General features: G+C 40.8%; 1 protein-coding gene across 1 annotated transcript in view; it reads right to left on the bottom strand.

Moving 5' to 3' along the window:
- Window positions 1-24,170, bottom strand: part of IRAG2 (inositol 1,4,5-triphosphate receptor associated 2) — a 75,107-nt gene that overhangs the window by 11,435 nt on the left and 39,502 nt on the right. Inside the window, exons 22-31 of the mRNA XM_067469311.1 lie at window positions 22,090-22,231; window positions 21,247-21,325; window positions 17,075-17,112; window positions 14,279-14,340; window positions 8,732-8,860; window positions 7,437-7,500; window positions 5,805-5,832; window positions 4,447-4,587; window positions 2,854-2,985; window positions 388-535 (exon numbers count right to left, since the gene is read on the bottom strand). Of these exons, the coding sequence (XP_067325412.1) occupies window positions 388-535; window positions 2,854-2,985; window positions 4,447-4,587; window positions 5,805-5,832; window positions 7,437-7,500; window positions 8,732-8,860; window positions 14,279-14,340; window positions 17,075-17,112; window positions 21,247-21,325; window positions 22,090-22,231 (963 nt within the window). The remainder of the gene's footprint in view (window positions 1-387; window positions 536-2,853; window positions 2,986-4,446; window positions 4,588-5,804; window positions 5,833-7,436; window positions 7,501-8,731; window positions 8,861-14,278; window positions 14,341-17,074; window positions 17,113-21,246; window positions 21,326-22,089; window positions 22,232-24,170) is intronic.

Raw genomic sequence — 24,170 nt, 5'->3', positions numbered from 1 at the left:
CCTAAACCAAACTAATCACTAAGTTTTCTTAGCAAGTTCAGAAGTGGTTTCGAGACAGAAAGTGTGTGATTTGCCCAAGGCTACCCAGTGGATTTCCATGTCTGAGAGTGGATTTGAGACTTTTGGTCTCCATCAGACCAACCACTACACCATCCTGTCTCTCTATGATCTCTTCTCAATGCCCTGAAATATCAAAAGGCAGCAAAGTATGGTGCTGGCCAAAGCTTAGGATGGGAACATATAGTTCAAAATGGGAACTTTCCAGCATAACTGTCAGAGATCGCTCAAGAAAGGTGCGCAGCAGCTGATGAGAATAGGCAACCATCCCAACATTGTGGAAGAGGATCATAGCTGCAAGGGATCAGTCACCATCTTCTCAGCGATTACCTCGATCACCAAGAGGGCCAAAGGATTTCTCATTCTGCATCAGCAACCCCTTCAGCTCCTCCAGCTCTGCATGCTCCCTCGCGTATGTACGTTTCAAGTTTTCCAAATGCTGGATCATGACTTCTACTGCTTTACTGAGTCGGCTCTCCTAAAGAAGAAATGTTAGGGAAGGGCAAACAACTAGCTGGTGGATGAGTCAGTTATTATTTCCCCCAAGAGAATGATCAATCAAGTGCATCTTTGTATTTCGCGACATCTATTTCTCGCTGATGTTTGGAAGAGTACAGAAAGGATGGTGCCAAAGCCACTCTGAGAGCTAGACATTTTGAAACCTGAGATAAAGCATGTTGAGGATTGGGACAAAAAGCTTTAGCCATACAGTCTGAACATCGCAGAGGTTGTTTGTCAGTCTCTATGAGTTGAACATTATTTCTTTGATCCATATAGACTGTGGGGATTTGTAAAAAGACACCATGATGTAATGGGTTGACTGGAAAGGTGTGTGTCGGCGGCTGATTGGCTGAGAATGACAGGAGCCAGAGTTCTGATTGGCTGCTGTCTCCAGCTTGCTGCTGAGAGAAACGGTTTTAACTACCATTTTTCATCTTGGAGAGTGAAGAGAGCGCTGACTGGAAACAACGAGGAAGGAAATGGCTGCCAGCCCTCTGAAAGCATGAAGCATATTTTAAAGACTGCTTATTCCCTCTGTTCTCTGTGTGAATTCAGAGAGACCGCTGTATATATTATTACCCCGTTTGATCATTTGAACGGAAGTAAAGACACTGTTACTTGTTACACAAGCCAGGGTGACATTTCATTATACTGCAGGGTATATTTTGGTTCAGAAACTGTGATAAAGCTTCTGTTTATTTACATTTAGACAACTCCAGGAATGTAATCAGATACTTGGAAGTATAGTTTTGTCATGCAGAATTCGATTGGAGCCTCCCAGGACTGGAAGGACACCAAGTTTGATTAGATAGGTTCCAATATGTAAGATGTACAAGGAGATGTTGGAGAGAGCTTAAGTAGGTACTAAGCAGAAGGTTTGTGATGATAAAGTAAAGAGAGATAAATTAAATTGGAATCATACCCCATTCTTCATGCTAGCTGTGGGATGATAGGAGTTATGTCTGGTTCTTTTAAAACTAGAATACACTTTTAAGACAAAGGGATATGATGGTGTAAGAATATCCAAACCAGGTACTCATGTCAGGTCCCTGCTACTTCCTTAACAACAGAAAATGAAATCCGAAGCCTTTGTTCTGTCTACCACAGGCCAAGATTGGAAAACTCATAGGATAACCCCACAAGCTGGATCAGTAATGCTCTAAAGATTTTCTTCGACTCACTAGCTATAACACACAGGTTTTTGACAACAGAACTGTTCTGGAGTATAACAAAAAGGTCTAAAAGGGACCTTAAACTTGCAGAACATTGTAGGGCAATCCTTTTAATGCAACTCCAAGTCAGGGCCTGAAATCCTACAAATTTTAGTGCAGACATGTTTAGTGCAGACATGTTAAGATGCCATTATCTTCCCATAATAGTGATTATTTCAGCATGTGAGGGAAACAGCAAGTCATTGAGACTGATTGCACCTAGTCATAGAATCAAAGAGTTGGAAGAGACCTCATGGGCCATCTAGTCCAACTCCATTCTGCCAAGAAGCAGGAATATTGCATTCAAATCACCCCTGACAGATGGCCATCCAGCCTCTGTTTAAAAGCTTCCAAAGAAGGATCCTCCACCACACTCGGGGCAGAGAGTTCCACTGCTGAACAGCTCTCACAGTCAGGAAGTTCTTGCTCATGTTCAGATGGAATCTCCTTTCTTGTAGTTTGAAGCCATTGTTTCGCATCCTAGTCTCCAGGGAAGCAGAAAACAAGCTTGCTCTCTCCTCCCTGTGGCTTCCTCTCACATATTTATACATGGCTATCATATCTCTTCTCAGCCTTCTCTTCTTCAGGCTAAACATGCCCAGCTCCTTAAGCCGCTCCTCCTAGGGCTTGTTCTCCAGACCCTTGATCATTTTAGTCGCCCTCCTATGTCATTACTAATGTTGTTTACTTGCAGGTAGGTTTTTACAAAGCAATGAAATTCAATAGAATCATAAAGGTTTTGAGCTGGAAGGAGCCACAAGGGACATCTAGTCCAACCTGGTAAGCAGTAATATACAACTAATGCAAATCTGAAAAATGCCCACTCCACCTTTCTGGCTCTCCAAAGGAAAAGAGTTCCTCACTGTCTGAGGTATTTCATTTCATTGTCAAGTAACTCTCATAGTAAAAGGCTCTTTTCAATGTTTAGGTAGCATCTCTTTTCTTGTAATTTAGAACAGCAGAAAACAAACTTACTATATCTTCTACATAACATCACTAGATATTTAGAGACAGCTGCCACACCACTTTTTAGCTGAATCCAAAGTGGTTCTCTTTTACATTTCCTGGAATGGAGTAAGTTTACCTGATGAATGGCTCCCAGCATTTCTGCCTTGCTGGCAATTCTAGTGGCATGTTGGTTCAGAAGTTCAAGGCTCTTCTGCAGCTTCTTAACTGTCTCTTGCACCTGGTTATCTTCACTTAGAGAGGCCAGAGACTGGAAACAGACAGAGAAAGGGAAACAATAGTAGCACACAATCCATAATCATAATGTAATAGAAAGAGTCCTTAAGGAAATAATGAGTCTTTCTTGAGCTACAGCTGCTAGAATCCCAATTCACATGGTCAATAGTGGCCATGCTGGCTGGGATATTCTGGACATTGCAGTCCAAAAAAAGCAACATTTCCAAACTGTGGACAAAATAAACCCATTTAGCATACAAGAAGCATACGAGAAGCTCGGCCTCTCATTGAACATTCAGAAAACCAAAGTGGTCTTCCAGCAGTCACCAGATAATCCCTCTGCAATACCAGAAATACAGCTTAATGGTGTAACATTAGAAGATGTTGACCATTTCTGCTATTTTGGCAGCCACCTCTCCACAAAACTCAACATTGACACTGAAATACAACACCGCCTGAGCTCTGCAAGTCCAGCATTTTTATGAATGAAGCAGAGAGTGTTTGAAGACCGGGATATCTGTAGGGATACCAAGGTGCTTGTTTATAAAGTTATTGTCCTCCCAACCCTGCTATACCCCTGCGAAACATGGACTGTCTACAGATGTCACACTCAACTCCTGGAATGATTCCGTCAACAATGCCTCCAAAAAATCTTGCAAATCTTTTGGGAAGACAAGCAGACAAATGTAACATGCTGGAAGAAGCAAAGATCACTAGCACTGAAGCAATGCTTCTACACTAGATATTGTATGATCTGTATTTTAATGTATTTTGTATTACTGTAGTATGATGCTATTATGTTTACTATATTTATGTTGAATTTTCTGCTGTTAGCCAGCCTGAGTTCCTCTTCGGAGGTTGAGAAGACCGGGTTATAAAAGCTCTAAATAAATAAATACACCATCAACTCTGCTGGACTGGCCACATTGTCCAAATGCCCAATCACTGTCTCCCAAGGTAGTTACTATACTCCCAACTCAAGGAAGGAAAATGGAATGTTAGTGGACAGGAAAAGAGATTTAAAGATGGGCTTAAAGCCAACCTTAAAAACTATGGCATAGACACCGAGAACTGGGAAGACCTGCGCCTTAAGCACTCTAGCTGGAGGTCAACTGTGACCAGCAGTGCTGCGGATTTGAAAAGGCATGAAGGGAGAAACGTGTCAAGAAGAAGGCACATCAAGCCAACCCTGACCAGGACTGCCTTCCACCTGGAAACCAATGTCCTTACTGCAGGACAACATGCAGATCAAGAATAGGGTTCCACAGCCACCTATGGACCCATCGTAAAGATAGTAAACTTGGAGGACCATCATCCTTGAACAATGAGGGATCACCTAAGTCAGTCAGTAAGTAAGAATGCCAACTCCTCTACCCTTGACTTGCAGTTCCAAAAATTTATTTCAAGGTTTTCATTTTTGCAGCAAGCCAGTTGTGTCACCAAGACAATAGTGAACAAGGGTCACATATATTATGCCCATCCTTCGCATTCTTACATCTAGCAGTTTCAAGGCACCAGCAATCTCCTTCCTCAAGTTTCCTTCAGCCAGATCCCGGGATCTCTCTTCCAGCCGGACCCTCTTCTCCAGGGTAAAGAGGTCACATTTGAACCCCAAAGAGAGCCGAAGAAATTCTGCCTGGTCGAGAAAAAAATATACAGGTGCCACTGTGTAGACTATGTTTCATAATCTGAAGACATCCTCCATGAATGGCTTCTGCAAAGTGGGTGTTTATTCCCTTAAGGTGGAAAACAAGCAATCCAGAGTGTTTCTTACTATTTTTGTACTGGAAGCTTGACGAATTTCATTGAGCTGGAGGACTTTTTTCTACAAACCGGTGGTGTGGGACACATATTTTATGTTGATATCTATACTACCATATTGCAAATGATTAATAAAATGGTTCAGTTAATACAAAGGAACACAACAATCACAATCCTAAGGTTATATATATATATATATAGAGAGAGAGAGAGAGAGAGAGAGAGAGCTATAGAGAGTGCATTTATTTTGAACCATGACTGTGACACACAAACACAGTTTTACCCTGGTTTTAGTAGTAGTAGTAGTAGTAGTAATAATAATAATAATAATAATAATAATGTAATAAAACTTTATATTTATATCCCACTCTATCTCCCCGTGGGGACTCAGGGAAGTTTACATTTGTGGCAAACGTTCAGTGCTGTACAATACCAAACAAAAAATAAACTAACCGAAACCACCCAAATCCCAAATCATACTCAACATCTACCTCAAAATAATAATGAAGACAAGGTTCTTGTAGGTTTTTTCGGGCTATAGGGCCATGTCCTAGAAGCATTTCTCCTGATGTTTCGCCTGCATCTATGGCAAGCATCCTCAGAGGTAGTGAGGTAGCATCCTCACTACCTCTGAGGATGCTTGCCATAGATACAAGTGAAACGTCAGGAGAAATGCCTCTAGAACATGGCCATATAGCCCGGAAAAACCTACAAGAACCTAGTGATTCCAGCCATGAAAGCCTTCGACAATACAATAATGAAGACAGCACCAAACATTAGACAATGACACAACTACATTTTCACTGTAAAAAGGCTACCTGACAATTCTCCAGGAAAAAGCCTCTTTGGAAAGAAATCTTGTAAAGGAAACATTGTGATAGGATAACCATAAAATGGAAATGTTTTGAAAGCAAACAACAACAACAACAACAACAGAATCACAGCTTTTAAAAAGATGAGTTGCTCTCTGGTTGAATTCTTACAAATACATGAGTCCAGGAATAGAGCTGTGTAAGCACATAATAAAAAAGGGACTGGTTTTGCTTGTAAGAGAAGTAAACAGAACATCACTGAGTATACTCCAAGGCTTACCTCCACTTCCTTTTCATTGGGAGAAGCACTGAAACCAGAGAACATAAACAAATATATTAGCAGACCAGCTGTACCCGCCACGCGTTGCTGTGGCCAACCTTCCCTCCCTCTTTCTTTCTCTCCTCCTGTCTCTCTTTCTTTCCGTCCTTTTCTTTTTTCTTTCATTCTCTACTTCCTTCCGTCCTTCCTTCCTTCCATCCTTCTTCTCTTCCTTTTCCCTTCCTTCCCCTCTTTTCTTTCCCTTCTCCATTCTCTCCTTCCTTCTCTACCTATTCTTGGACTGTAACTCCCAGCAATTCTTCTGATCTATCTATCTATCTATCTATCTATCTATCTATCTATCTATCTATCTATCTCTATCTTATCTATCTATCTTATCTATCTGGAGGATTGCTAGGAATTGCAGTCCAGAATTAGGAAATAGGGAATGTGCAGGGATTGTGATGCTTTCAAAGAAATCCAAGGAGAAGAAAATTTGCAGCTTAGAAGCAGTGCATTTGGATCATCCTCTCCTCCTAAAGGGCTTGGTCTAGGGGATGCTTGGAGCTGTAGTCCAGAAGAGAGTGTGGATATGCTATTGTGTGTTTTGTTTGCCAGGGGGAATCATTTTGCACATGAACTGTAGCATCTTTTTGTGCTTTTTTGGCTTTTTAAGTCTCTTCCGCTGTACTTTTCAGTGTTTTTATGACTGATGGTCACTTGTTGGCCTAATAGGTGTATTGTGTCCAAATTTCGTGTCAATTCGTCCAGTGGTTTTTGAGTTATGTTAATCCCACAAAGGAACATTACATTTTTATTTATATAGACTAGCCGTCCCTGCCATGTGTTGATGTGGCCCACATGGGGGTTCTGTGTGGGAGGCTTGGCCCAATTCCATCGTTGGTGGGGTTCAGAATGCTCTTTGAGTGTAGGCAAACTATAAATCCCAGCAACTACAACTCCAAAACCAAAGGGCACTGCCCACCAAACCCATCCAGTATTTTCTATTGGTCATGGGAGAACTGTGTGCCAAGTTTGGTTCAATTCCATCGTTGGTGGGGTTCAGAATGCTCTTTGATTGTAGGTGAACTATAAATCCCAGCAACTACAACTCCCAAATGACAAAATCAATTTTTTGAGTGAAGGACATACATTGGGTCATTAGGTGTCTTGTGTCCAAATCTGGTGTCAATTTGTCAAGTGGTTTTTGACTTATGTTAATCCCACAAACGAACATTACATTTTTATTTATATAGATTGCACACAATATTACCTCATTAGCTCTAAGTACTTGTCTTAATACACATTTTTTTAAAAAAATCAATCTGTTCTCTGTCCTTAACACAAGACGCAGGTGTCTCAGGCAGTGGATACTGTCTGGTGGCAACAAGATCTTGGAAGAGAAAGCAATTTTTTTTTTTGCATCCTAGGAGGAGATTAGCTTCAGTGTTTCAAATAGTCCCTGCACTGTTTACCACCAGGTAAGCTGTAACAATATTTCTTGTGTTAAGAAATCTCAACTGGAATTATGAATAAATGTTGTCCTTCTATTTTTCTTTGCCAACTATTGGTCCAAAGAAAGCCTAAGGAGTAAGACAAAAGTGTGAGGCCAAAATGTGAATAATGATATCCAAAGACCTTGGTGCTACTCACTTGGTCTTCTGCCTATTTCGAGACACTGGGAAGTTGGGTAGATGCCCAGGTGAAGCAGAACCTCCTGCAAAAATGAGCAAACAGTCTATTTAGTCAGGACATCTTGTATTTCTAGGTGCAAAGATTACTGCAGATGCAGACTGTGGCCAGGAAATCAGAAGACGCTTACTTCTTGGGAGGAGAGCAATGTCCAATCTCGATAAAATAGTAAAGAGCAGAGACATCAGACTGGCAACAAAGATCCGCCTAGTCAAAGCCATGGTATTCCCTGTAGTCACCTACGGATGTGAGAGCTGGACCTGAGGGAAGGCTGAGCGAAGGAAGAGAGATGCTTTTGAACTGTGGTGTTGGAGGAAAGTGCTGAGAGTGCCTTGGACTGCGAGAAGATCCAACCAGTCCATCCTCCAGGAAATAAAGCCCGACTGCTCATTGGAGGGAAGGATACTAGAGACAAAGTTGAAGTACTTTGGCCACATCATGAGGAGACAGCAATGCCTGGAGAAGACAATTATGCTGGGGAAAGTAGAAGGTAAAAGGAAGAGGGGCCGACCAAGGGCAAGATGGATGGATGGCATCCTTGAAGTGACTGGACTGACCTTGAAGGAGCTGGGGGTGGTGACGGCCAACAGGGAGCTCTGGCGTGGGCTGCTCCATGAGGTCACGAAGAGTCGGAGACGACTGAATGAATGAACAATATCTAGTACAGACAGACCTTCAGTCCAGAAGGTTAAAGCAGAACAGGCTGTTCTTGGGAAACAGTAAAATTATTTTTTGGGACTCACCATTCATTCATCGAGATCTTTTTAAAGGTCTGACTGAGCTCAAGCTAAATAAAGTATCAAATGGGGTTAGGAAGAGGCACAGCAGGAGATTGGACTGGGTGGCCTTTCAGGTCTTTTCCAACTCTGATTATTTAATTCAAAGCCTCAGAAGGCAAGATCAATGACTTAAGGAGGAAGACCTTTAGTATGCAATGCAGACCCATTCTGCTTGAGTTAAAAGAAATTGTTCAGGCAAAAGAAGACGCAAAAAGTGAAGTAGGTCACTTTTCTCCAGGAGAATGCCATGATTTTAATAAATATACACTAAATTTTAAAGGGATTCTTTAACATTAAAGAGAGCTTTGTATAAGAAAGCCAATATAAGGACCACTGTCTGTTCTGGTTTAGTTTTATGTTCCCAATAAGAATGACTCAAAGATGGTTGTGTCTGCTTAGCTCTCTCCTTGGAATTAAAACTTGTTCCTGAAGGTACTCTGAGTAAGTTCATTTATCAGAAAAACAGCCATTGCGTACCAGAAAGGCGGCGTGGAGTCTCCTGTTTAGGTTCTGTTTTCACACCAACAACTGCTTCTTCATGCATCATTGCTAAAGCAGGCTTGGAAGCCTCTCCCTCCATGGAAGGAAGAGGAGGAGAGTCTGTATCTACAGAAGAAAGAGAAGAAAGAACAAATTAGACACACATATGGCATGCATCAATACCCTTTAGGACAGTGTTTCTCAACCTGGGGGTCGGGACCTCTGAGGGGGTTGCGAAGAGGTGTCAGAGGGGTCGCCAAAGACCATCAGAAAACACAGTATTTTCTGATGGTCATGGGGATTCCATGTGGGAAGTTTGAGCCAATTCGATCGTTGGTGGAGTTCAGAATGTTCTTTGACTGTAATGAACTATAAATCCCAGCAACTACAACTCCCAAAAGTCAAGGTCTATTTTCCCTGGGCTCCACCAGTGTCCACATTTGCGCATATTGACTATTTGTGCCAAGTTTGGTCCAGATCCACCATTGCGTGAGTCCACAGTGCTCTCTGGATATAGGTGAACTACAACTCCCAAACTCAAGGTCAATACCCATCAAACCTTTCCAGTGTTTTCCATTGGTCATGAGAGTTCTGTGTGGCAAATTAGGTTCAAATCCATTGCTGGTGCAGTTCAAAATGCTCTTTGATTATAAGTGGACTATAAATCCCAGCAACTACAACTCCTAAATTACAAAATCAATCCTCCCCCAACCCCACTAGCATTACATGTGGTTACATTGGGTATTTGTGTCCAGTTTGGTCCAGTGAATGAAAGTACATCTTGCATATCTGATATTTACATTATGATTTATAACAGTAGTAAAATGACTGTTACGAAGTAGCAACAAAAACAATGTTATGGTTGGGGGTCACCACAACAGGAGGGACTGTATTAAGGGGTCATGGCATTAGGAAAGTTGAGAAGCACTGCTTTAGGACTTTTAGAAACTTGTACGTGTTGAATATCCCTTATTTATTTATTATGCATGTATTTGCAGTATTTGTATACTGCCCTTCTCAACCCTGAAGGGGAATCAGGGCGGTTCACAGTGTTGGCAACAATTCAAAGCAATAGATAAAAAACAGTATAAAACATTAAAATTGACCCTCCCCTGATAAAGTGAAAATTGAAAGTGCAATGACCCTGGACTGTAAGAACAACGGCTATGTCTTTTCTTATTGTTTCAAATATATTTTATTGATATAAAATAAAAAAAATATAGTAACCAAGTAAAGAGGGGGAACATAGTGTTTTCAAGAAAAGTAGGAAATTAGAGAAATAGATAGAAATATTTATCTAAAAAGAAGAAGAAAAATCTAGAACACTAATGTGTAAGAAAAAGATGTAAAAATCCAGGGAAAAATATTAAAAGTCCAGTAACTTCCTTCTAATTCTGCACAGGTTTCAACTTATTGTCTATATAATCTTCCTGGTAACTAATTTTCCACTTTTATAATTCACAATTATTCCCAGTTACAATTCTTTGTGTCTCTTTTCTATGTATTCATCCACCTGTGACCTGTTTGTTTGTTTAACCAAATTTCCTGTATTCTTTTTTAATAAAAAAAGTTAATGTGTCCATGTCTTTTATTTCATGTATCTTTTTTATCTATTGATCCTTCTCCGGTACTTCCTTCTGCTTCCAATATTTTGCATAGTTTATTCTAGATGCGATTGTCATGTATATGAATAAACTATCTTAATTTGTGTCCAGTTTTAAATCCCCATCGGTAATTCCTAATAAGTAATATTCCGGTTTTCTTAGAGACTTCTTTTTGAAAATTTGTTGACATTCTTCATGGATCCCTTTCCAATATTTCTGGGCTTCCCTACATGTCCACCAGAGATGATAAAAACTCTCTTCATGTTCATTACATTTCCAACAATTTTTAGATGTGTTTTTATACATGTGATTATCGGTGTAATATGCCACCTATGAAACATTTTCAGCCAGTTTTCTTTTAAATCAGTTGCATATGTATGATTTAATTTTTTTGTTCCACATTGTTTCCCAATCGCTCATTGATATCGGTCTTTTAAATTTTTCTGCCCATTTCAACATACAGCTTTTTATTGTCTCTCCTCTGTTGACCACTCTAACAATTTGTCGTACAACTTAGTTACGCACTTTTTTTCCATTTTCAGAATTTTATCCCAGAATTCTTCCTTATTGTGAAAACCTAATTTCTTATCTTGATTGTGATGTTCTTTAATTTGTAAATAATGTAACCATGTGATATTGGGCATCTTCTATTTTAGTTCTTCATGTGATTTTAGTGTTGACGAATCTTTCTCTAAAAGATCTGTATAGGTTGGCCAATTTGTCCAACCCAAAAGTCTTCTTTGTTTGGCTTCCATTGGGGGTAGCCAAAGTGGAGTTTTTGAATAAAAATATCTCTTGTATCTGTTCCAGATTCATAAAAGTGAAGAACGCACAAAGTGGTTTCCAAATCTTTTTCCTTCTTCTCTCTTACGTACCAAATATATGCGTGCCAACTGACACGTAAATAATTTTATTTATTTATTTGACTTGTATACCACCACTCCCAATTTGGCTCGGAGCGGTTTACAGCAGTAGATTAAAACAATACAACCAACTTCAAAATACAATAAAAACGAGAACCGACGTAGTCCCGAGTTATTCACCCATAGAAAGCTTGTCAGAAATGAAAGGTCTTACAGGCTTTCCGAAAAGCAAGTAGCTCTCGGATGGTTCGGGTTTCAACTGGCAAGGCATTCCATAAATAAGGGGCCACAATCGAGAAAGCTCTCTGCCTAGTAGAGGACAGATGATAAGTCCGGATGTTGGGGACTTCAAGCAAATTTTGGTCTTCGGACCGAAGTAATCTCTGGGGTTGGTAGGGGGATAAGCGGGCCCTCAGGTACGCCGGCCCCAGACCATATATGGCCTTAAAGATTAGTACCAGCACCTTGAGAGTAATCCGGTACTCAATCGGAAGCCAGTGCAGCTGTTGTAGAATTGGGGTGATACGACACCTCGCCGGCGAGAAGACGAGCCGCCGCATTTTGCACCAGCTTCAGTTTCCGGATCACTGACAAAGGAAGGCCAATGTAGAGGGCGTTACAGTAGTCAAGCCTCGAGATGACTTTTCACCGTAGCCTCTAGAGTGAGTAAGCATGACCCTCTAGAGTGAGTAAGTTTTCTCTCTTTAACGTAGTGCATTCTTTCAGCCAAATCAAAGCACAGGCTTCATGGTATAGCTTTAAATTGGCTATGTCTTTAGTGATATGTGAAGTTATTTGATGTGATGTGTTTAGTAATCATAGAATCATACAATCATAGAGTTGGAAGAGCAACACAACAACAATACATCCATAGTAACGGAATTTGGCAATCCAATATATAAAAACAAATGATAACAACCAAAATTAAATGAAAAGCAAAACTGTCACTGTCGAACCATTCATGTGGACCATGTTGGAGTATCTGAGGTTTTGGAATTCCAAATATGGGATGCTCAATCTGTATCTGTATAAAAGGTCTATTTTATCCACACTTCACCAGTGTTCACATTTGACATATTGAGTATTTGTGCCAAGTTTGGTCCAGATCTATCATTGTTTGAGTCCACAGTGCTCTCTGGATGTAGGTGAACTACAACTCCAAAACCCAAGGTCAATGCCCACCAAACCCTTCCAGTATTTTCTGTTGGTCATGGGAGTTCTGTGTGCCAAGTTTGGTTCAATTCCTCCCCCCTTCCCAATCCCACCAATATTGAAATTTGGGCGTATCGGGTGTTTGTGCCAAATTTGGTCCAGTGAATGAAAATACATCCTGTATATCAGATATTTACATTACGATTCATAACAGTAGCAAAATTACAGTTGTGAAGTAACAACAAAAATAATTTTATGGTTGGGGGTCACAACAACATGAGATACTGTATTAAGGGGTCGCGGCATTAGGATGACTGAGAACCACTGCTGTACAATATTAGTATTTGGTTATACTCTCCCCTCCTCCCACCTCTCCCAATTTAGTGATTCCTGCTATTAGATCTTTGAAACTGCCCCATTGTTTAAATATAAGGTACTTTTGTGTTGTGATGTTACATTTTTACTGAAGAATGTAAATCGAGCACTATAAAGTTGTTACGAAACACATTAAATAAACAATATCCACACATTTGTGGTGAAAAAAAACCCCCTTTTTCTAATATTGTAACTGTTTTCCATATATTTGTTGATACTAAACTCAACAAATTCAATAAAAGTGTCATACTACAGACAGTTCTTTCACAAATTCAATTCCATATCTCCATCAATTTAGTTGTAACTCTGTTTTGATTAAATGTGGAGGCAGATAATATTCCAGTGCGACTTCTTTTAGTGCTTTTGAACAGATCTTGGTATTCCAGATCAGTGAATTAAAGTGTTTTGATATGCTTTAACCCTTTTCTTAATGTTTATATTCTCCAAAGAAATCTTAGTCATATATTAAAGCAAACTGTTTTTAAAAAAAACAGTACATGATAGAGAAAATCTCAGGTTATTTTTGGATTTGGAATGCCAAGTGCATCTCAAAACGACATGTGTTCTAAAGAAGTTTTTAATGATCCTCTGATTTGCAGACCTTTGTGATTTCTCTCTCTTTCAATCTGATTCACACACAGAGAGAGATAAAGGCATTCTGATCAGGGCACAGCAATAAACAGCAACAAACAGTGTAAAGGTAAAAGTAAATGTTTCCCCTTGACATTAAGTCTAGTTGAGTCCGACTTTGGGGGTTGGTGCCTTATCTCTATTTCTAAGATGAAGAGCCGACGTTGTCCATAGATGCCTCCTAGGTCATGTGGTCGGCATGACTACATGGAGCGCCATTACAGTTAGTTATCGTTTATGTTTTATTTTAATTGCTTGTATTGTTGTGATTATTGCCTGTATTGCCTGTATTGTTGTGTTTGGGCTCGGCCTCATGTAAGCCGCACCGAGTCTCTTGGAGAGATGGTAGCGGGGTACAAATAAAGTGTTGTTGTTGTTGTTGTTGTTGTTGTTATTATTATTATTATTATTACCTTCCCGCCGGAGGGGTACCTATTGATCTACTCACATTTGCATATTTTCAGACTGCTAGGTTGGCAAAAGCTGGGGCTAAGAATGAGAGCTCACCCTGTCCTGTGGTTTTGAACTGCTGACCTTCCAATCAGCAAGTTCTGCAGCTTAACTGTTTAACCTGGAACGCCCTCACTAGCGATATCAGATCGTCCCCCTCCCTCCTAACATTTCGAAAGCCAGTTAAAACCTGTTTTTTTGAACAGGCATTTGCAGACACAGTGTAACAGACTAATTTAGATCCACTGAACGATTGGACGATGCAACAGAAAATTGATTTTAGTGATGAGACGCTGAGGACTTGTGTTTTATGGTTTCTATTGTTACACTGCTTTTTATGGTCTATATTATATGTAATGTTTTAACTATCTTTTATGTTGTTGGGGGGATTGATTGCCGACTGTAAATTGCCTCGAGTTGCCTTTGGGTTGAGAGAGGCAGTATATAAACATGGTAAATAAGTGTCTTACCTTGAGACCCATTTGTGCATTCAGATGCAGGGAGAACGGCCTCCATGGATGGACTTGGCTCACTGTGATGAGAAAAGTGAATACATTGTGGGATTCAAGTGAATACATTGTACCATTATAGCAACAAGATTGCTTTATGTGCAGCAATGAAAAAAAAATAAAAGCATACCCTTAAAAGAAAATTGGATGATAAAGTTCTAGAGCCAGCAGAAATTGAGAACTTATCTCATTTGATAAAGGAGGAGTCAACTAGTATTTTTTCAAAAGAGTGGGAACTCTTTGTGCAATTTATAAAGAAAACAGGGTACTGTTTTATTATCCAAGCAGAGCTCACAAGGGGGTGCTAGAAAGAAAAGGAGAGTCCATTTTACAGGGAGTGGAGGGTGGCTTGAAGTAGTAAAACCATTTCATCCTGTTTTCCTGTTATTCCACCCAAGTCCCCATCGTGGAAACAGCTCTTGTTTATGACATGGGAAAAAATTTTTTTGTTGTTTCAGGAGCTACTTGAGAAACTGCAAGTCGCTTCTGGTGTGAGAGAATTGGCCATCTGCAAGGACGTTGCCCAGGGGATGCCTGGATGTTTTTGATGTTTTTACCATCCTTGTGGGAGGCTTCTCTCATGTCCCTGCATGAGGAGCTGGAGCTGATAGAAGGACCTCATCCGTGTTCTCCCTGGATTCAAACCTGCAACCTGTCTGTCTTCAGTCCTGCCGGCACAGGGGTTTAACCCACTGCGCCACCGGGGGCTCCTGACATGAGAAGTGGGGAGGGGGGATAACCAGCAAAAATGGGGAAAATGGTTTTCCTTCTTCAACCCCCCCCCCCCCAATAAAATGGACTATCCTTCTCTCTCTTGCACCCCCTTCTGGCCTCTGCCTGGATAATAAAACAGTATTTATTTATTTAAAAATATATTTTTATTGTTTTATAGTGTATATAGGAAGCAAAACAAATGAACAAAAGAAAGAAAGAAAAGAAAGAAAAAATGCAAATATTTACAAAAGGGTGTAAATTCAGTGCTCGTTAAACATATGAAAAATCAGACTTGGCTGTACAGTTAATTATACCTTAACATTTCTTAACCCTCCATCCTTCCACCCATGAACCCCACCCCACAACCTCCGAAGTCCCTCAAAAAAGGATCACACAGCTAACCAGCAACTACCCATATATCTTCTTTCACTGAATCCCCTTAATGGCAATCTTCAAGTTTACCTTTGTCTTCTTTTCCAATTACCCAAGTGCCAGCCTCCATTTGTTTGCAAATTCTTCATTATTTCCTCCTCTGATGCTATTTGTCAGCTTGGCTATTTGGATATAATCTACTAATTTATCTCTCCAATCTTTAATAGATAACTCTTTCCCCCCTTTCCAAGTTTTGGCTATTATTAGTCTTGCCGCAACAAAGCAGTATTGACAATTTTTTTCATCTCCTGCACTGATACGCCTTCTAAATAGTCCTAATAGGCACATTTCCAGGTTTTTCTCAAACCTTTTTGTTAATCATATTGTATTTATTTATTTACAACATTTATATCCCACCCTGCTCACCCCGAAGGGGACTCAGGGTGGCATACATAATTGGCATTATTCCATGCCGAAACAACAACAATTGAAAGCAATTAAACAACCATTTTAAACAACATTAAAAGAACATAGGTAAATATTAGATGACTATTGTGCATACCAAAAATAGAAAATGTAAAAATTCTTGCTGGTTTTGGAGATTGATTAATATATTATGATAGCAAGGGAGGATAAAGAAGATGTTTAAGATTATAAGTTTGGGGTTGAAAACATTTTTGGTATATATGGTGGAAAGTGGGAAATCCATTGTAACTTTAATTTTAAATTTTTTGTTATTGTTTTTATGAAGAGGGAGTTAGTTGTAAGGGATGTATTCGTGGTATAAGTGATGTATTGGGAAACTGTTAACTTTACAAACTGTATAAGGGTAACACAACTGAACAAAACAAATTATTTCTTGGTAACTTGGTTTTTAGGTCTGTTTGTAGGGTTAATTTGGGGATGTTGATTCAGAAAATTGCAATGGATAGACCGCATCAGCTCTAGTTTCTTAGACATGGTTATTGGTTATCATGATTGTCCATGAGCAAGCAGATGAAGAGTAGAATCAGAGTTGGAAGAGACCTTGTGGGCCATCCAGTCCAACCCCATTCTGCCAAGACACGGGAAAACTGCATTCAAAGCACCTCCAACAAATGGCCATTCAACCTCTGCTTAAAAGCCTCCGAAGAAGGAGTCTCCACCACAGAGAGTTTCACTGCTGAACAGCTCTCACAGTTTGGAAGTTCTTCCTCATGTTCAGGTGGAATCTCCTTTCCTGAAGTTTGAAGCCATTGTTTTGTGTCCTAGTCTACAGGGCAGCAGAAAACAAGCCTGCTCCCTCCTCCCTATGACTTCTGCATACTTATTTATACATGGGCATCATCATGTCTCCTCTCAGCCTTCTCTTCATGCCCAGCTCTTTAAGCCGCTCCTCATCGGTCTTGTTCTCCATACCTTGGTATATGGCATATGTTTTATATCTAATACATGAGAGCTGATAGAGGAAAACTGGTGCCATTTTTGGAATCAGCTAGTCAAATATACCCAGAAATAGGTCTAACATTTGAATCACCAAAATATGTGTTGGTCAGTGTAATCATACTGCTAAAAATTAATATGGATATAGATTAAAATAGGCAGATAGATGATACAGCCATCTAAAACATGGGACCCATTGGAATGAATGACCCTGCATTGAAAAACATAAAGGGAGTTATGCTTTCTTACCTTGTTGCAGGTTCTGTCAATGGCTTGGCATCGCTTTCCTTGCAAAGAGATGAAGATGTTTTAGCATTCACATTGAAAAACACAGCATTGCACACATTGACTATTGAAAAGCTGAGACATTGCTGACTTTCGATTAGCAGTCTACTGTTGGTAGCATTTTGAACCACAAGCAGGGGCCGATGATATATGGTTGGAAGGTGCGTGACAAGATACTATCTTGATATGCAAATCCATACTGCCTTGATTTGCATTCTCTTTACACTCAGAGGAAGGTATGCTATTTTGGTTTAGGCCATTTGATCAACAGCTGTTTCCTCCTGTGAGAGGGGAAGGGAATAAAAATAACCACGGTTCTCTTCAGAAGGCCACAGGGTTATCTTGAAAGAACTGTAAGATCCATGGACATACTTGCATCTTCACAGTTGGTAGAAGCTTTTCCCAATCAGATCCAAAAGCTTCTTGATGCATGATTTCTATTATTGAAAGAGGCACCTGTCAATAAGCCCACTCACCCAACAATGTTGGAGGTCATGATCAGTGTTTAGATGACAGTGTAATCATTCCTGGTCAGAAGATTTCTCGGCCATCTCCTTTCTTATTACAGTGTCACTTCCACAATATTTATTTTTTGTTGTTGTTTATTCATTCAGTTGCTTCTGACTCTTCGTGACCACATGGATCAGCCCATGCCGTGGCCACCCCCAGGTCCTTCAAGGTCATAGAATCATAGAATCAAAGAGTTGGAAGAGACTTCATGGGCCATCCAGTCCAACCCCCTGCCAAGAAGCAGGAATATTGCATTCAAATCATCCCTGACAGATGGCCATCCAGCCTCTGTTTAAAAGCTTCCAAAGAAGGAGCCTCCACCACACTCCGGGGCAGAGAGTTCCACTGCTGAACAGCTCTCACAGTCAGGAAGTTCTTCCTCATGTTCAGATGGAATCTCCTCTCTTGTAGTTTGAAGCCGTTGTTCCGCGTCCCAGTCTCCAGGGAAGCAGAAAACAAGCTTGCTCCCTCCTCCCTGTGGCTTCCTCTCACATATTTATACATGGCTATCATATCCCCTCTCAGTCTTCTCTTCTTCAGGCTAAACATGCCCAGCTCCTTAAGCCGCTCCTCATAGGGCTTGTTCTCCAGACCCTTTATCATTTTAGTTGCTCTCCTCTGGACACATTCCAGCTTGTCAATATCTCTCTTGAATTGTGGTGCCCAGAATTGGACACAATATTCCAGGTGTGGTCTAACCAAAGCGGAATAGAGGGGTAGCATGACTTCCCTAGATCTAGGGAAGTCATGCTACCCCTCTATTCTGCTTTGGTTAGACCACACCTGGAATATTGCGTCCAATTCCGGGCACCACAATTGAAGATCAAGCCATCAATCCATCCATCATTTTCAGATTCATCATAACAATATTTTGCTATTAGGGCTGTTTGCTTTTCAGCTTAGCTTTAATTAAAAACAGGCTTCCCGTGTTATCAATTAAGATTGGATCTACATTAATTTATAATCCAGTATCTGATCCTAGATTACACTATTCAACATGATTTTTGTACCTGGGTTTTAAATGTCATTTCCTAATTGGTTCCATCATAAAAACATGGAAAAAGTTTATTAAACTATAAAAACTTTGTTTTTCCAGGACTTCCTGCAGCACATTTTGCTATAGTTTTCAATGAATATCTCATCAAGTCACAACCAATTCAACATAAGGTTCTTGTTGGTTTTTTCGGGCTATAGGGCCATGTTCTAGAGGCATTTCTACATCAGGAGAAATGCCTCTAGAACATGGCCCTATAGCCCGAAAAAAACCCACAAGAACCTAGTGATTCCAGCCATGAAAGCCTTCAACAATACAATTCAACATAATTTGCGTCAGCTAGAAAATTGAGGTTTCTGGAGTGTAACAATTACTTTCAAAGTAAGTAACACACAACGAAACAGGAAATAACACTTTCAAACCAGGAACAGAACAGTTTCAAATTTTGTTATAGAGTGATCTGCTTTGAACGGGATTATATGAGTCTACACTACTGGATAATACAGTTTAAAGCAAATGATTAGGGATCGGAAACTGGATTATATGTCAGTACAGATGGGCCTAAAAACACATTAAATGGCAACGGTGTCACAAAGTCACAGCTATTGTTGAGAGGAGAAAATTTGCCCTTCAAACCATAGGGCCATCTCAACAAAACACACTTTCTTAAAAAATATCTAGAAGAATGATAAGAAGTCACTATAAACAATTCCAAAAGAATGTAATTAATGGATGTGGAGTAACTAGCAAAACACAAGTGACTCTATTGTGAGAATTCATGGTTCTTCAATCCAACTTGGAAGAGCCCATTGTGCATCTGTTCCATATAATCTAGATCTGGAGGTGGGAATAAGGGAAAGGAAAATATGGAGAAGAGAGTGAGAACATCTGAGCTTTCTCGAGTGAGAAAGATGACTATATGACAAAGCACCTGAAAGCATCTCAATCTCCACCCTCAAAAAGTTGTGTTTTCTCCCCAGAACCATAAAATTGGGAAAGACCCCAGGGGTCATCCAGTCCAACCCTCTGCAATATAGGAAGACATAATGAAAGCACTCCTAATAGATAGCCATCCAGTATACAATCACCATTTCCTTCCATTTATAGACCATGACCCAAAGAACTTGCCTGAAGAAACAGTTCAGATCCCAGCAAGGAAGTCAGGGGAGAAATGCTCCAAAATGAGTTGGGTTGTTGTAGGCTTTTTCGGGCTATATGGCCATGTTCTAGAGCAGTGGTTCTCAACCTGGGATCCCCAGATTTTGTTGGCTTTCAATTCCCAGAAATCCTAACAGCTGGTAAACTGGTTGGGATTTCTGGGAGTTGTAGGCCAAAAACATCTGGGGACCCCAGGTTGAGAACCACTGTTCTAGAGGCATTCTCTCCTGACATTTCGCCTGCATCTATGGCAAGCATCCTCAGAGGTAGTGAGGAACAGACCTCACTAGATGCAGGCGAAACGTCAGGAGAGAATGCCTCTAGAACATGGCCATATAGCCCGAAAAAACCTACAACAGTGGTTCTCAACCTTGCTAATGCCGTGACCCCTTAATGCAGTTCCATATGTTGTGGTGACCCCCAACCATAATATTGTTTTCGTTGCTACTTGATACCTGTCATTTTAGTACTGTTATAAATCATAATGTAAATATCCAATACACAGGATATATTTTCATTCACTGGACTAAATTGACCACAAATACCCAATATGCCCAAACGTGAATGCTAGTGGGGTTTGGGGTGGGGGAGGATTGATTTTGTAATTTGGGAGCTGTAGTTGCTGGGATTTATAGTTCATCTACAATCAAAGAGCTTTCTGAACTCCACCAGCAATGGATTTAAACCGAACTTGGCACAAAGAACTCCCATGACCAACAGAAAACACTGGAAGGTTTTTGTGGGCATTGACCTTGAGTTTGGGAGTTGTAGTTCACCTATATCCAGAGGAGCACTGTGGATTCATGCAATGATGGATCTGGACCAAACTTGGCATGAATACTCAGTATGCCCAAATGCAAACACTGGTAGAGTCTGGAGAAAATAGACCTTGACATTTGGGAGTTGTAGTTGTTGGGATTTATAGTTCACCTACAATCAAAGAGCATTCTGAACTCAACCAACAATGGAATTGGGTCAAACTTCCCACACAGAATCCCAATGACCACCACAAAATACTATGTTTTCTGATGGTCTTTGGCGACCCCTTTGACACCCTCTCATGACCCCCTCAGGGGTCCCAACCCCCAGGTTGAGAAACACTGACCTACAACAACCCAGTGATTCTGGCCATGAAAGCCTTCAACAATACATAACTTGAGTTGACACCAACACCGAAACCCTTTCGCTTTTATGTTCAACCACACACTCTACCACCAAAGAGTGAGTAAAAGAAGCATTTCTGCATTCACAGGTGACAACAGATGCCTCTTTCAATAACAGAGATCATTCATTTCTGGAAGTTTTGAATGCTGCCCCATTGTTCCCTGATAAGGAAATTACAGAATTTCTCCATTGTAGCCGAAACTCTATCCATGCCCTCATATGTGCCTGGCACAAAGTTACCATTGATCCATTCATTTTAATTAGATGGGAATGGCAGTTAAACGAGTGAAAACCAGGTAGAGAAACTCACCTTGGTCAAGTCAGCATCCATCCTGGTGTCCGAGGCAAAGTCTACATCCATCTGCTCACCAACACAACAGTTGTTGCTCCTGTTGGGGTGGGGGGAAGTTTTATTTGCATATGGCAGACAAAGCATTACATTTCGACATCCTTTTTTCTTAAAGCTGGGGCTATTTTTACATACAACATTTACATAGGCGAGGACTCCATCAACCACAACACAGAAGCAGTATTAGGAAAATGGCTGTAGAGTCAGAGTGGAAACCCCCAACAGATACCAAGAGACCACTGTCACATAACCAGGCAATACATTATCAGTAATATCAAAATGTAAGTATAAAACCTATCAGCAATAAGCACAATCAGTCAATCAGTCTGTCTACCTATCTATCTGTATATATCTCCCTCCATCTAACTTCCTCTGTCTTCGTCTGTCTATCTCCTACCTACCTACATATCTACCAGGCCATCAAATGCTAATCAAGGTGATCAGTTGAAACATTCACACCTAGCCCCAACAGACAAGAGTTCTTTGTCCCACCCTGGTCATTCCACAGATATATAAACCCATTTTCCTAGTTCCAATAGACCTCACTACCTCTGAGGATGCTTGACATAGATGCAGGCAAAATGTCAGGAGAGAATGCCTCTAGAACATGGCCATATAGCCCAAAAAAACCTACAACAACCCAGTGATTCCAGCCATGACAGCCTTCAACAATATATCTACCTATCTATCTATGCACACACCAGACACACAAATGTTGAAAGGTTGCAATGGTAATGGAAGAGGTAAAAGGATATATAAACAGCACAGTTCACATTCATAGTCCTGTTTGTTGTAGTTTCTTACTTTTGCACCTCCGGCATCATATCCATGATAGATTCATTTCTCAGAGGCTTCTTCTCAAGCATAGGTTGAGTTCCAGTATTTCCAAAGCTCTTCAGCACAGAACTTCTCTGAATCAAGTCGAGTGACTCAAGAGCTAATGCGTCTGTCAACCCAATACACAAAACAGCGAGATGCAGGGTTATTGGGGGAAGGAAGCCTACAAGATAGTATCATGGTTTTCCTGGAATCCTACAGAACAAGGCTGTTTAAGTGAAGTAGCAATTTTGAGAAGAATCTTAAATGTACGGTTGGACTAGTTGCCCCCAGCTCTATGAGATCCAATCAGGCCATAAACTACATACTTGGAGGCAGCATCTATCCTACAGAATCAATGCAGTTTAACACCATTTTAACAAGCATGGCTCGGTGCTATGGAATCCTGGGAATTGTTGTTTGCTGACGCACCAGCACTCTTTAGCAGAGAAAATAGCAGTATCGACTACTACAACGCACTCGACTTGGAGTTGCCTTTGAAGACTGCTTGTTAGTTTCAAATAGTCCAATGAGAGGCATCCAGGTTACTAACTGGGGCGGCATGCAGGGAGCATACAACTCCCATGTTACGGCAGCTCCACTGGCTGCCAGTTTGCTACCGGGCACAATTCAAAATTTGCCTATAAAGCCCTAAACAGCCCCAGCCCAATTTTCCTGTCCAAACGCATCTCCCCCTATGAACCATCGTGGCGATTAAGATCCTTTGGGGAGGCCCTGTTCTCCATCCCGCCAATGTCCCAGGCGCGATTGGCGGGTATGAGAGACAGGGCCTTCTCAGTGATTGCCCCTCAGCTATGGAACTCCCTTCCTGGTGAGATCAGATTGGCCCCCTCCCTCCTGTCCTTTAGAAGGATGGGAAAAACTTGGCTGTGAGACCAAGCTTTCGGGACTGGGCAATGAAGCTGCAATAGGAAAGATTACCAGGCCAAATAGATTTGACACAGATGACCAGGACAGTTTTAAATTGTGTATTTTAATATTGAGATACATGTTTTTAATGTTTATGTAAACATATATGAATTCTTGTCCCGGCATTGAATATTTGCCATATATATGCTGTGCTCCGCCCTTAGTCCCCTTCGGGGTGAGAAGGACGGAATATAAATGTTTTAAATAAATAAATAAATAAATAAATAATCAAAGACCATGTAACTGTACCACATGAGTCTTTTGCATTGAGCCATTTGACCTACAAAACCTTATACGGCCCAGCATACCTGTCTGAACGCATCTCCTTCTATGTCCCACCTCAGAGTTTAAGATCTTCTGAGGAGGCCCTGCTCTCGGCCCCACCTCTATCACAAGTGAGATTGGTGGGGACGAGGAGCAGGGCCTTCTCGGTGGTGGCCCCCCACCTGTGGAATTCACTTCCCAGGGAAATCAGATCATCGACATCCCTCCTCTCTTTCAGAAGGAAACTAAAAACATGGATATGGGACCAGGCCTTTGGGTAATCTGGCAGATAGACAAAGGACAATGACGACTAGAATTGATAGGATTTGACAATGTGGAATGAATTTATGGATTCTGAGCTGGCGAACGTTGAACATTAGATTGGTTTTATTGATTGTGATATATAACTTGATTGTTTTAATTGTTTTATAATTGTTTTTGATACATGTTTTATTTTATTGTTGTTGTTGGCATCGAATTGTGCCTTTTGTAAGCTGCCCTGAGTCCCCCCTCGGGGTTGAGAAGGGCGGGGTAGAAATGCGCAAAGTAAATAATAAATAAATTGAAGTTAAAGTAGTGTCAGCCTGCATTAATTCTCCAATATAGATGTACCCGTGGAGTATGAAAAGTTTATGGCCCTGAATGGATCTCGATTTCTACATACCGTATATACTCGAGTACAAGCCTAGTTTTTCAGCCCTTTTTTAAGGCTGAAAAAGCCCCCCTTGGCTTATACTTGAGTGAGGGTCTTGGTCGGAAGGCGTGGGGCTGAAAGAAGGGCTACATTCAGCCTTACACCTTCCTACCAGTAGCCTCACCTCTCCACAGAACAACCCAGCTTACCTTCCTCTCCCTTTCTCGGTGCAGAATGTACC

This window comes from Anolis sagrei, chromosome 5 (assembly GCF_037176765.1).
Source record: "Anolis sagrei isolate rAnoSag1 chromosome 5, rAnoSag1.mat, whole genome shotgun sequence".
Classification (NCBI taxonomy): Eukaryota; Metazoa; Chordata; class Lepidosauria; order Squamata; family Dactyloidae; genus Anolis; species Anolis sagrei.
The sequence above is the reverse complement of the archived record's forward strand: the minus strand, read 5'-3'. Positions and strand labels throughout refer to the sequence as shown.